We start from the raw sequence: 13998 nt of genomic DNA, 5'->3' as shown, positions 1-13998 counted from the left end.
ATCCAAGTCATCCAACCACATCATCCCAGGCCATCAAGGGCGGTGGCAGGCCTCCATTTTTCTCTAGCGTTGGAGATAGTCTCTCTATCTCTCTCTCTCTCTCTATATATATATATATAGAGGCCGGTTATTGTACAAATTGCCTTAACGTACGCTGCGTACGAGATGCAGTATAAACATGCGATTTTTTTGAACATGCGAGTTTGTTTTTTCTTTTTCAGCAACATGCGAAATTATTATTTTTTTTAACATGCGATCTTTTGTTTTTTTTTCAACATGCGAGATTTCCTTTCTGGTATTTTGTACGCTTCGTACGTTAAGGTATTTTGTAAGATACACTTTGGTGCTGTTTGTTTTTTCAGAGGTAAAACGTCTGCAGTCTGTGGACTACATCTGTAGCAGAAGAGGTGGACCAAACCTCTACAATCTGCAAAAAGAAGACCGTTTGTTTTTTTAACTTATGCAGGCTGCTGAATAATAATGAACATCTAGACTAATAAGCATTTCATATAAATGAACATCTAGAAATCAAACCTATGAAGGCTGTCTGTGAAGGAAGGAGGCCGGTTGTGAAGGGGTGGCGGCCGTGGGAGGGAGACGGTGGAAGGGGTGGCTACAGTAGGGGTTGGCGGAGGTGAAGGGTTGGCGGCTGTGAAGGGGTGGCGGCGGTAGTGGAGGGGTTGACGATGGGGAGGAGAGGGGTGGAGGAGATGGGGCTAGGGTTTCTTGTTATGTTTGGGTTTGAGGGCAAGAAGAGGTTAGAAGAGATCATCCCACATCTACACTAAAAAGAGGATGCATAGAGCTATTTTAATGAAATGTCTTCGAGAAAACAAACAATCTGCAGACCCAAACATCTGCGCGACGCAGACATAAGAGGACAAGAAGAGCTTTTCAGAAAATAACATACACCCCCTTTCTCTCTCTCTCTCTCTCTCTCTCTATATATATATATATATATATATAGGACAAAGATCCGTTAGGAACCACCCATTATTGCGAGAACCGCGAGAACTAGTGTGAACACAAACAGTAATACCTAAAAAAATCTAAAAAACACCCAAAAATTTTTTTTTATTTTTTTTACTATTTTTTATATAAAAATCGCTACTTTTAGTATCCAAAAAAAAAAAATTTTTTTTTAAAATTTTTTTTTTGGCTACTAAAAGTAGCGATTTGAACATAAAAAATAGTAAAAAAAATAAAAAAAAATAAAAAAAAAATTAGATTTTTTAGGTTTTTTGAGAGTTTAGTTTTTAGCATTTTAGCTTGGGGGTGGGGGGGTTTAGGTTTTTTTGGGGGGGGGGGGGGTGGGGGAGGGGGGTTTAGGTTTTTTTTTTTTTTTTTTTTTGGGGGGGGGGTAGGTTTTTTTTAGGTTTTTTAAGGGTTTTAGTTTTTAGCATTTAGCTTGGGGGGGGGGGTTAGGTTTTTTTTTGGGGGGGGGGGGGGGGGTTGGGGGGTTTAGGTTTTTGGGGGGTGGGGGTTAGGTTTTTTTTAGGTTTTTTTAGCTATTTTAGGTTGTGTTCACATTGCTTCTCGCGGTTCTCGCAATAAGGTGGTTCTCGCATGAACCTTACCCTATATATATATATATATATATATATATATATATATATATATATATATATATATATATATAGGCTAATTATAATGAGAAAACTCAATCCAGTTGACTAAACCCTGAAAACTCTAATATGTGGCTAGGATTGATCCACGTTTAAATTGTTATTTGAAAGAAGCAAGGGCATGATAGTAATTTTATATGTTTCATTTTTGACATCTATTGATGGGGTTGGTGATGTCTGCACACGCAGACTTTCTCCTTGTTTCAAACCTCCTTCTTGTCATGCTTTTTAATAAATGCTTATAGTACTTTGTAGATTTTCTTCTTCTCTCCCTTCTTACTCTCACAACCTTCCAATATCATATCTTCTCATCAGCTTTTTCATTTCATTTATTAACACCATAGATAGAGAATGTGTTAAAGAGAGAATCCTTACTCACCATTGAAGAGATTTTGCATTTAACATGGCTGATTCGAACAGCCAACAACATCTAACTGTTGCCGGCGGTACGGAGTTACCCAACCTCAATGATGATCCCGGTTCACCCTTAAATGTTGTCCCACATAATCTTTCACTTCATTTTGCATTTAATGAAGATGAAGATGCTTTGGGTGAGGGTAGAGTTTCTCCAGATCCTGAACCTATTTCTTCAGAGATTCCACGTGAGTGATTTTATTTTCTGTTTCATTAAATGTACAGCTTTAAATGCTTGTGTAGATTTTCGTTCGATTCATGTTGGTTCCTTTCTTTTTTCTGTTGTGTAAATTAAGGATTTCTTTGTTTAGATGTACATTGGATTCTTGTTGCTTATTTTTTTTTGTTTTTTATGTGTAGCCTCACTTCTGAATCAAAATGGACCAAATGATGATGAAGATGGTGTTCAAGATTGTACTTTTACTCAGTTGCTATCCACAGGTCATTGTTTTTATCTATAGTTTTATTGTAACACCCCATTTTTTTAATGTTTGTAGTTTATTATTATTATTATTATTACTATTATTATTATTATTATTATTATTATTATTATTATTATTATTATTATTATTATTATTATTATTATTATTAAACAGATGATGTTTTGGGTAGTTTGGTTGAAAATGTGGTATTTTTTTTCCAAGGCAAAAACAAGTGTAACCATTTTTTTTAAGAAACAAGCTTTTAGAAAACATGTCGTTACACTTGTATTAAGTTTTTATATTTTTTTGGAAACAAAGGACTTGAACTTGGTACTATGGTTAGGTTATATATGATAGTATGTATTGAAAAGGTGACACTATCGCATACCATAATAATAATTTAGTAAGGATACGTTAACAAAGTATGACATATGGTCACCATAAAAAAAATGCAATAGCATCTACACTTTTTGGCGTCATCAATAAAATGTACTTCCACGTTTTATTTGAATTTTTTGGAAAACGTGTTAATGTTGTATTTTTGGAAACTACAGTATCAGTTTGTTATGTTTTCATGTTACAAGTAAATTTGTTTTTTAACCTATACGTGTTATAATTTATTAAACAATACATTTTTTCTAGGTGTTCATGCGGACGAGGAATTTTATGTTCACCACACACCCAATGGGACTAGAATGTGGTGTCCTAATGTTCCTATTGTTTTAAAGCCTGTTGTTGGTTCTGTTTATGAAACGTGGAAGGATGTGTTCAGTATGTACAAGGACTATGCTGTGTATTCTGGGTTTTCTATTCGTAAGGGGCAAACCAAGAGATGGAAGGGGGTTGTCACTCACCAGTACATAAGGTGTACTAAATATTCAAAACCACAGATTAAGCGTAAAACTGATACTTTGGAGCATTCAAGCTTGACTATTAGGCAAAGTAATTTCACAGTGACAGATTGCAAGGCTAGTATACTGGTTAAGTTTTGTGAGGGCAGCTCTACGTGCACAGTGGTAGGGTTCAATGAGCACCATAATCATCCGTTTGTTGAGCGTTTCAATCGTGACCTAAGTAGGACTTCAAGGAAACTACCATTTGCATCCAAACAGTTTATCCATAACATGAGTTTGAACAGAATTGGTCCGATTGTTTCTCACAGAGTTTTAGTGTCCCTGATGGGTGGACATCACAATGTACGTGGCACGCCAACTGATTTTAAGAACTGGAGCCAGTCGGTTAGGCTTTATATTGGCGATCGTGATGCGCAACTTGTTATAGATCGTCTCAAAGAAAGATCTGAGAGCTTACCAGACTTTTACTATGAGTTTGTTGTTGAGAAAGGGCAATTGAGATCGATTTTTTGGGCAGACGAAATTTCCAAGATAAACTACGAGGTGTTTGGGGATGTGTTAGCTTTTGATGCGACTTATCACACTAACAAGTAAGGTTTTGGATAGTTGCACTTTTTTTCCCTTTAACATATTATTTAACTTTTGTTTTTTTTTTCTTTGTCGCACAGGTACAACATGATTTTTGTTCCTTTCACAGGCGTTGATAATCATAAACAATGTGTGACATTCGGTGCTGGCTTGTTATTCAATGAAACCACTGAGTCTTACAAGTGGTTACTTGAATCATTTCTGAAGGCACACAAGAAGCAACCAAAGTTAGTTCTGACGGACCAGGATCCTTCAATGAAAGCTGCCATTTCAGAGGTTTTCACAGACTCTCGTCACCGCCTTTGCATGTGGCATATTATGAAGAAACTTCCCACCAAGGTTTTATTAATTTATGAATCTATTTTGAGAAGTTTTTTTTTGTTTCATTTATTTTAACAGTTTTTGTGTTTTCATATGTATAGATTGCTGGAGACCTGTTACAAAACTCTGAGCTAAGAGCATTGATGCATCGTTTGGTGTGGAGTATTCACATGAAGCCATCTACATTTGAGACGCGTTGGCAACTTTTGATGGAGGAATATGGGTTACAAGATCACGACTGGTTGAATGACATGTACTCAATTAGGGACCAATGGGTACCTGCCTACTTCCGTGACATCCCAATGTGTTGTCTGATGAAGACTACATCAAGATGTGAAAGCTCTAACTCAAGCTTCAAGGTCAACTCTTCTAGCGCTAACACACTAGTTCAGTTCATGCTATGTTACGAGACTAGGATAGACAATCAGCGTTACAGGCAACGTGTTGCAGAGTTTAAAACTTCATCTAGTGTATTCATGGACAGTACTGACCTAGCTATTGAGAAGCATGCTTTTGAGTTGTATACACATGCAATTTCTACAGAAGTAAGAAAAGAGATATACAAGGGGAAGCTGTTTTGTTACATTGTTAAAACGGAGGATTGTGATGATGGTTGTGTTTACTATGTGAATCAATTGGACAAACGTAACAATGCAACCAACACATTCACGGTAACTTTGTTGTATCCTTATAGTTGCATTTTTTGTTTTAAGCTATTCATTATGCTTTTTTTCATAGAAGCTTAATTATGTGTTTTGGTGTTTTTATAGGTTATACTTGAGTTGAGTAACCAGTCGGTATCCTGTTCATGCAACAACTTCATCCGTATTGGATATCTGTGTAGGCACATTTTTTGTGTTTACCGGGTAAACAATATTGAAAGAATCCCGGCCCAGTATGTTGTTAAGCGTTGGTCTAGGGACGTGCTTCCTAAAAGTTTATTTTCTATTGAGAGTCGATATGGCGTTGACACTCGTCCACAAGCTGCTGCAAGAAGTCAGATTCTTGAGATCGTAACTGAATGTGTGGACGCATTAAGAAGCGATGTTGGAGGACTTTCCTCTTTCGCTGAGCAGATAAAGGAACTGAAATGCAAGTTACTAAATGGAGGACCAGTTGATGACGAAGCCAACAATGATAACTATGCTGCTGTTGAAGAATTGCTTGGTGTTTCTTTAGATGGGGAGGTAACTCTCGACAATCCAGACAGGATCAGGAACAAAGGACGCGGCAAACGCCGGCGATTGTCTAGAGCACCTCAGGATGGAACGAGCAACTCTGCTGTCAAACCTCCCAAAACACCCAGGCTTTGCCGAACCTATATGAAGTACGTGACTGGGCATGATTCAAGAAATTGCAAGAAAAAGAAGAACAAGAATAAATCGGGTAACGAGGAAGAGGACGAGGACTCAAGCTCTGCGAGTCAGGAGTCCACTTGATTTGGTATTTTTATGTTGATGTGTTTGATGTGCGTGTTTTGAAAACTTTTATGACGCCAGCTTTTTGGTCTCCAATTTAGTGGAGCACAAGTAAACTTTGATCACCCCTTTTGGACATGCACATGTTTGCATGTGTAGATTATCTGAAAATCGATGCACATGCATATGTTTGCATGTTAGGATGTATGTGGTTTTAGTATGTCGTATGGTTTTAAGTTTAATGACTATGGTTTAACTGATCAGTTGCATTATGAAATGATATCCCTAATGTTTTGTGTTAGAAGTAAACGTTGCATTGTTTGTTGAGATTAAGAAATGGGTGGTACTTAGTTGGATTTATCCTTTGTTAGTATGCTAATGATATTTTCGTTAGTATGTACTTGTTGATTGTCACACCCCGATTTCCACGTGTCTCACCAGTGGGCCCGGTGGGGGATTACCGTGACGATGTTGGCAACAATATAGTCAAACCACACAATTATATAACGCACAACGGAAGCATAAGATAAATATATAAACTTCAACCTCTGGTTGTAATATCAAATGTATTACAGAAGTTGAATATATCCACAGCGGATCAAAAATAATAAATATTGTTCATTCAGATGCAGCATCGAGTTTGCGAGACTATGTACGATGCTTAGGACGCCTATACCAGCCCATTTCGTATAGTACCTGCACTTAATCTTTTTGGGGAAAATACGTCAGTTTACACTGGTAAATACATTCAACTGACACATTTGAAAATGTTTATTTAAAATTGATTTGAATGCACAAGGCACAAACTCTTTTATAACTTGGGAAAATTATTAAAATCTTGTGAACGTTTTACATGTTCTTTTATGCGTTCAGTAGCCCGGGTCGTGCCGGGTTAAAGATTTATAGACACACCACATTGCGTAAAACCGTAGTATAAAAACCAACGGCTACGTCTTTTAATTTAATGTCGACAATATATACCGGGTGTACGCCTACACCGGGATGTCGATGGTCATGGCCATTTCGTAAAATGATGCCAAGGATATCCGGGACAACGGTCATTAAACCCCCCAAAGGCTTTTAAGAAACAAAACTGTTTAAATGAGCCGATCATATTATTTAATTAACCACCTAAGCGATGGAAAAATATAATGCTCAATCAAGCGGTATTAATATACCGTAACCCAAGCCCATATAGGGGAAATAAGTTAAAGTATTTACCTTTGCAAGTATATATCCTTAGTTCGATTAAATCGCCGATAGCTTTTACCGGGGCTCCTAATCTGGAACGAAGGTTTTAATTAACCTCTTAGAATCCTAACGGGTCCTTATATTAGCCGTAGCCTAGACCGGTTGGTTCCGATATATATAGATATGGTTTAATCGCGCGAAAGGCGAAAACCGAGAATGGAATGTGATTCTGCCCCAAACAAGTTCAGAGACTTGTTTTATATGGGTTCAAGGTTCACACTCTGGATTTTGGGGTTCAAATAATATAATTTGACCCGTATCGGCTAATTTATGAAAACTAGTTTCATAAGCCGAACCGGACGTGCAATAGGCGAAACAGTTAACCATGAGAGTCTTACGCTTATTTCCTAAGTCGATATGCCTCAAAGAGGTTGTGGTATCAGTAGGATACCTTCCGTGATGCCCGTAACGAGTTTAAGTTAATATTACGCCCCGTAGGGACTTTTCGGTCATTTTAAAGACTTTAAAAGGGCTTTTCGAGTTCTACAGGAAATCTGAGTTTCCCGATCAGTTTATAAGGTCTAAAATACTTTATTTATTATTTAAAATCAGTAGCAACTGGAATCGGGTCAAAAGACCTTGTGGAACTCAAGTTTTGGCCGAAAAGGGCATATTCGGTATTTACCGAACCGTAGCCATAACCGCAGGTTATGAGCGAGGTAAAAATTATTAAAAATCTTTAAAATTCCCAAAATATTATTTTAATACAGTGGGTAAAAGTTTTGGTGACGAAATCTTGGTTTAGATAGGCGTTATGCTAATTGCGCCGTTATTTACAAAAGTTTACTTTAATTGCGCTAATTAGCATAACTCTCATTCTAGACCTCGGATTGACGTGAAACTTTAAGGACATGCTTATAATTTAATAAGCAAGGTTCTGGTCCGTTCACGTGTCCGGAATACTCGTTTTATTTTCTAAATGGCGTTACGGTCAACTTTTAGGCGACTAACGGAAATGCGCAAAAGACTCGGATAACTCATGAACCGATCACAGAGGTTTATACCACCATGTAACCTGGTCCTAAGAGAGTCCTAAGGTATATCTATACCTCACTAAAACGGGTCAGAACTGAAGTCAAAGCAAAAGTCAAACTTTTGCGACATTCGGCTCCGAACCGGGTCAATATAGCAAATGGTCGATTCAAACGAGCGCAAACAAGTTTATATGCTTAATATCATGATTTATGAACATCAAAACAGGTTTCATAACGTATACATTACAGATTATGTAGAAAACGGCAAAATGACTTTCTGTTGACTTTTTAAGTGCGCGTTTGACTCGATATTTGACATAGTTAGAGTGGTGATCAGAGGGAACCCTTTTAGAGGTTTATTACCCACATAAATACCAACTCAAAACTACTTTTGATCCGACAATTCACTGGACCATTTGTGAGTTATTGCTATAACAACCGTTAGTTACGACGGTTGAGTTTATAAGCTACAACTATGGAAATGTAAGACCAAAATGGTTATGAACGACTTACAGAAGTGGTATCTTGCTTAGAGAGCAGAAGAGAATGCTAGAGAGCTCTTAGAATGATCAGATAGAAGTGTTTGTGTTGTGGTGAATGTTATGAACCAAATGTGCTTATTTATAGTGTTCACAAGGCCATGAGATCATTACAACTCACACTACAGAGGAGTATGGATGATGGGCATGTGTCTCCTGGAGCTATGGGTCAAGTGTAGGGTGCCCATGCCTCATTTATTGGAGATTTGATCATTCACAAGCTCAAAAGGCAAGAAAACACAATGTTTCTGCATCTGGGCGTCCCACGCGGCCCGCATGGGAGTTCCATGCATGTTTAATGCGGGTCGCCTGAGTTTCAAATATCAGACGCGTATCTTAGGGGGCTCGCGGCCCGCCTCAACTTAACCCAATCCTTCACGCGGGTCGCGAGAGGTTAAAATTTCAGGATTTTTAAATCTTTTGTCATGATTATCAGAATCCGGTAATTAATAACGAAATCTTTCGTAATGATTTACATGACCTTTCGGGTTTGAAGGGGTAACTTTGCGGTTTGGCCCTCGGTTAATTACAACTAAGGACCTCGTATTATTTACCCACGTTGTTAAGTCCCTGATTAGTTTATTAATTATTCAGAAAGCCTTAACTTTCATTATTGACGCTTTTAACCCTTCTCCTACGAATTCGATCGTAACTTTCTCGTTTCATAACGAAACTTCGCGAAATTTATATATTATATTTTAGTGAGTGTATAATACCGTTACAAAGCCTTGGGAACGTTAAAGGGTCACTCAGAGGTATAATTAAACATGTTGACACAGTTAACCCCTGTAGCTTGTAATCTCTCACTTTCTTTCGTGTTTCGCTTTCGTACGATCTATGATACATTCGTTTGAAGGTTCAAGCATTTATTTAGGGTTACTATACAGTATATTTACCCTTGTTGACATTTATAACCCTCGAATTTATATACTTTCAAGGTTTGTCAAAATTAGTCCTTTATTTAATATCAATGCCACGTGTAAACAAATGACACGTGTTAGCACATTATTGGGCACAAAAATTCGAGGTGTTACATCCTCACCCCCTTAAAATAAATCTCGACCCGAGATTTACTCAAATAAATAGGGGTACTTTTCTTTCATTGTGTCTTCGACTTCCCACGTATATTCGGGACCTCTACGAGCATCCCATTTGACCTTTACAATCGGTACGTGCTTTCTTCGAAGCTTTTTCACCTGTCGATCTTCAATCGACAAAGGTTTTTCTATAAACTTTAAGCTCTCATCTATATGCACGTCTGTGTGTGGAATCACCAATGATTCATCGGCGAAGCACTTTTTGAGATTGCAGATGTGGAACACATTGTGAATTCCATTGAGCTCTTCAGGCAAGTTCAACTTATAGGCGACCGATCCGACACGTTCAATGACCTCAAAAGGTCCTATGTATCTCGGACTCAGTTTGCCTTTCTTGCCGAAACGCATCACCCCCTTCCAGGGTGATACCTTAAGCAACACTTTTTCACCTACTTCGAAGTGAAGATCCTTACGTTTTGGATCAGCGTAGCTTTTCTGCCTATCGCGGGCAGCCTTGAGACGTTCCCGGATCTGGACAATCTTGTCCGTTGTCTGGAAAACAATCTCTGGTCCTGATAATTGGACCTCTCCTACTTCCGCCCAACAAACAGGCGATCTACATTTCCTACCGTATAATGCCTCGAAAGGCGCAGCCTTTATGCTGGTGTGGTAGCTATTATTGTAGGAGAATTCGATTAGGGGTAGGTTCTTATCCCAGTTACCACCTAAATCGATCGCACATGCACGAAGCATGTCTTCCAACGTTTGAATGGTACGCTCACTCTGACCGTCCGTCTGTGGATGGTAAGCCGTACTGAAGTTCAAACGCGTGCCCAAAGATTGCTGGAAACTCTTCCAGAAGTGAGACGTGTATCTAGTATCCCGGTCGGAGATAATAGACACAGGTATGCCGTGTAAGGCTACAATCTTATCCACATAAAGTTGGGCTAACATATCGGAGCTATACGTCTCCTTGATGGGTAGAAAATGAGCTGATTTAGTCAGCCTATCAACTATGACCCATATTGTATCATTTCCTTTCCTGGTTTTGGGTAACTTGGTTATGAAGTCCATAGTTACGCATTCCCACTTCCACTCGGGAAGTTCAGGCTGTTGTAGCAAGCCGGACGGCTTTTGGTGCTCGGCTTTGACTTGAGCACAAGTCAAGCACTTTGCTACGTGGGCGGCCACAGACTTTTTCAAGCCTATCCACCAATAATTTGCCTTTAAATCTTGATACATCTTGTCAGCACCAGGATGGACTGAATATTTGGAACTATGGGCTTCCTGGAGGATAACATCTCGTAGTCCTCCATAAATCGGAACCCATATACGTCCGTTCAGTCTAAGGATTCCATCCTTGCTAAGAGTCAACTGCTCCTCAGTTACTCCTAACTTTTCTTTAGGATAATTAGCTTCCAACACAGCCTCTCGCTGTGCAGCTAATATCCTCTCAATCAAATTGTTCTTGACCTCAATGCTCTTGGCATTGATTCGAATAGGTTTTACCCTTTCTTTCCTGCTTAAGGCATCAGCGACCACATTCGCTTTGCCGGGATGGTACCTGATCTTGCAATCATAGTCATTCAAGGTTTCCATCCAACGACGCTGCCTCATGTTCAACTCCCTCTGGTCGAACAGGTGCTGGAGGCTTTTGTGATCAGAATAAATCACAAATTTAATACCATAAAGGTAGTGCCTCCACAATTTTAGTGCAAATACAACGGCACCCAACTCCAAGTCATGGGTGGTGTAATTCTTTTCATGCACCTTTAATTGTCTTGAAGCATAGGCAATCACCTTGCCCTTCTGCATAAGCACACACCCCATGCCTGTGTGTGATGCATCGCAGTAAACTACGAATTCTTCTGTACCCTCAGGTAAGGTCAACACAGGTGCGTTGCTTAGCTTTTGCTTCAGTATTTCGAAGGACTCTTGCTGCTTTGGGCCCCAAATAAATTTTTCTTTCTTCTTGGTTAAGGAAGTCAAGGGCGCAGCAATCCTCGAAAAATTTTCAATAAACCTCCGGTAGTATCCTGCTAACCCCAGGAAGCTACGGATTTTGGTAGGCGTCTTTGGCTCTTGCCAGTTCATGACCGCCTCTACCTTAGCGGGATCCACTTGGATACCACGCTCACTCACAACGTGACCTAAAAACTGAACCTCTCGTAGCCAGAATTCACATTTCGAGAATTTGGCGTAGAGTTTTTCATGCTGTAGTAATTTGAGAATGCAACGGAGGTGCTTCTCGTGGTCAGCTTGGTTCTTGGAATATATAAGGATATCGTCGATGAAGACTATGACAAATTTGTCTAAATACGGCTTGCAGGCGCGATTCATGAGATCCATGAACGCAGCCGGTGCATTCGTGAGCCCAAAAGGCATCACTAGGAACTCGTAATGACCATAGCGAGTCCTAAATGCTGTCTTATGTACATCCTCATCTCTGACCCTTAGCTGATGATAGCCCGATCTCAAGTCGATCTTCGAGAAATAGCTTGCTCCTTGCAGTTGGTCGAACAGATCATCGATCCTTGGCAAAGGATATCTGTTCTTTATGGTAACTTTATTTAGCTCTCGATAGTCGATGCACAACCGCATCGATCCGTCCTTCTTCTTTACAAATAGGACTGGTGCTCCCCAGGGAGATGAACTAGGTCTGATAAAACCTTTCGTCAGCAGTTCATCCAACTGGGTCCTCAGTTCTTTCATTTCCGTTGGAGCTAGCCTGTAAGGCGCTCTTGCTATCGGAGCCGCTCCAGGGATGATGTCTATTCTGAACTCCACTTGTCTATCTGGTGGCAAACCAGGTAGTTCTTCAGGAAAAACTTCAGGGTATTCAGAAATGACCGGAAGATCCTCGATCTTCGGCTTAGGTTCTTCTATTATCACCTGAGCCATGTAAATTACACAGCCTCTGTTTAAACACCTTGAAGCTTTGAGCATAGATACGTCCTCGGGTAATCCGTACTGCGTATCTCCTCGAATGGTAAGCGATTCACCACTCGGAGTCTTTAATACTATGTGCCTTTTGCCGCAAATGATTTGGGCCTGATTATGGGATAACCAGTCCATGCCTAGCACAATGTCGAAACCCGCTAATTTGAAGGGAAGTAGAGATAAAGGAAAAGAATGGTTCCTAATGGACATTTCACATCCTTCTAGAACAGTTGAGACGGTTTCTATCGTGCCGTCTGCTAACTCTACTTCGTATTTCGCATCAAGGGTTTTGATAGGCATATTTAGTAGTTGGCAAAATTTCTGGTCTACAAAGGATTTATCAGCGCCAGAATCGAATAGTACTCTTGCAAATATATTATTTACGAGAAAAGTACTTGTAAGCACGTTGTCGTTCTGGACCGCTTCCTTTGCATCCATGCGAAAAACTCTCGCATTTGACTTCTTGGTCTCTTCCGCCTTCTTGGCATACTTAGGGCAGTTACTCTTGATGTGCCCCTTTTCATTACAACCATAGCAGGTTGCATCCTTGATCTTTTTGCACTCCACAGTCTTATGATCCTTGGACTTGCATAGTCCACAGGAAGGAGTCTTTGATTGCGACTGTGAGTTCGATGCAAATCTACATTTCCCAGAGTGGGGTTTCTTGCAGATTTTGCAGTTGGGCCTTTCACCAGCTTGCCCATCTTTCTTTGCCTCCGACCCTCTTTTGCCTTCACCGTTTCCACGGTGCTTCTTCCCTGATCTTCGTGAGGTATCATCCTCACGTTTTCTCTTCTCAGCCTCCTTGTTCCTTAGTGTCCTCAGACGGACAGCGTCTAAGGTGAGAGACAAGGAGAGGTCAGTAACTGACCTGAAGGTCGTCGGCCGAGAGGCCTTTACACTCGCCTTTATTGCGGGCTCCAAGCCCCCAATGAAACGGGCAATTCTTCGGGGTTCTGGCGTCACAAGGTATGGGACCAGGCGAGACATCGTATTGAAGCTCGTCAAATATGCCTGGCTGTCCAGGTTCGTCATTACCAGTGACACAAAGTCAGCCTCGATCTTCTCAACCTCATGCTGAGGGCAGTAGTTTTCCTTAATGAGAGCAATAAATTCCTCCCATGTCATTTTGTACAAAGCAGACTTACCCGATGCCTGCACCAACGCTCTCCACCATGCCAGGGCCTCGCCCTTAAATGACTGGGACACATACTTCACCACATCCCTCTCTGCACACCCGCTGATGTCCACAATAGTGTCCATCTCATCTAGCCAGGTGATACAATCAACAGCACCTTTCTCCCCTGTAAATTCCCGGGGCTTACAAGATACAAAGTATTTGTAGGTGCAACCCTTAGCATTGGATGCATCAGTATATTCTCTATCGCGATGAACGCTGTTCTCAGTGGACGAGTGTTTGTCGTCATCTTTCTTGGGTTGAGAGGGTGGTTTGGAGTGTGTCTTTGGTTTAGAGGGTGGTTTTGATACGGTTCTGCCTTGGGACTCAGTATATTGACGATCAAGAGCTGCCTGAACAGCATTGTCAATCAGAGCCTTTAGCTGTGCGCCTGTTAGATGCACTGGCGCATTGTCGTAGTCATCTTCATTTGTGTGG

The 13998-nt window shown here is 40.3% G+C and overlaps 1 protein-coding gene across 1 annotated transcript; it reads left to right on the top strand.

Annotated features, from left to right (window-relative positions):
- The first annotated feature begins 2028 nt into the window (after positions 1 to 2028).
- LOC110888516 (protein FAR1-RELATED SEQUENCE 5-like) lies at positions 2029 to 5663 on the top strand. The gene is made up of 6 exons (XM_022136040.1): positions 2029 to 2227; positions 2400 to 2480; positions 3104 to 3905; positions 3984 to 4242; positions 4326 to 4895; positions 4995 to 5663. The coding sequence occupies exons 1-6, from the start codon at positions 2029 to 2031 to the stop codon at positions 5661 to 5663; spliced, it is 2580 nt and encodes an 859-aa protein (XP_021991732.1).
- Positions 5664 to 13998: the final 8335 nt, after the last annotated feature.

This window comes from Helianthus annuus, chromosome 11 (assembly GCF_002127325.2).
Source record: "Helianthus annuus cultivar XRQ/B chromosome 11, HanXRQr2.0-SUNRISE, whole genome shotgun sequence".
Lineage (NCBI taxonomy): Eukaryota > Viridiplantae > Streptophyta > Magnoliopsida > Asterales > Asteraceae > Helianthus > Helianthus annuus.
The sequence above is the reverse complement of the archived record's forward strand: the minus strand, read 5'-3'. Positions and strand labels throughout refer to the sequence as shown.

Coding starts and splice junctions, on each gene's coding strand:
- LOC110888516 (XM_022136040.1), top strand. CDS start 2,029: ATGGCTGATTCGAACAGCCAACAACATCTAACTGTTGCCGGCGGTACG. Junction 2,481..3,103: donor TACTCAGTTGCTATCCACAG/GTCATTGTTTTT, acceptor CATTTTTTCTAG/GTGTTCATGCGGACGAGGAA. Junction 4,243..4,325: donor TGAAGAAACTTCCCACCAAG/GTTTTATTAATT, acceptor TCATATGTATAG/ATTGCTGGAGACCTGTTACA.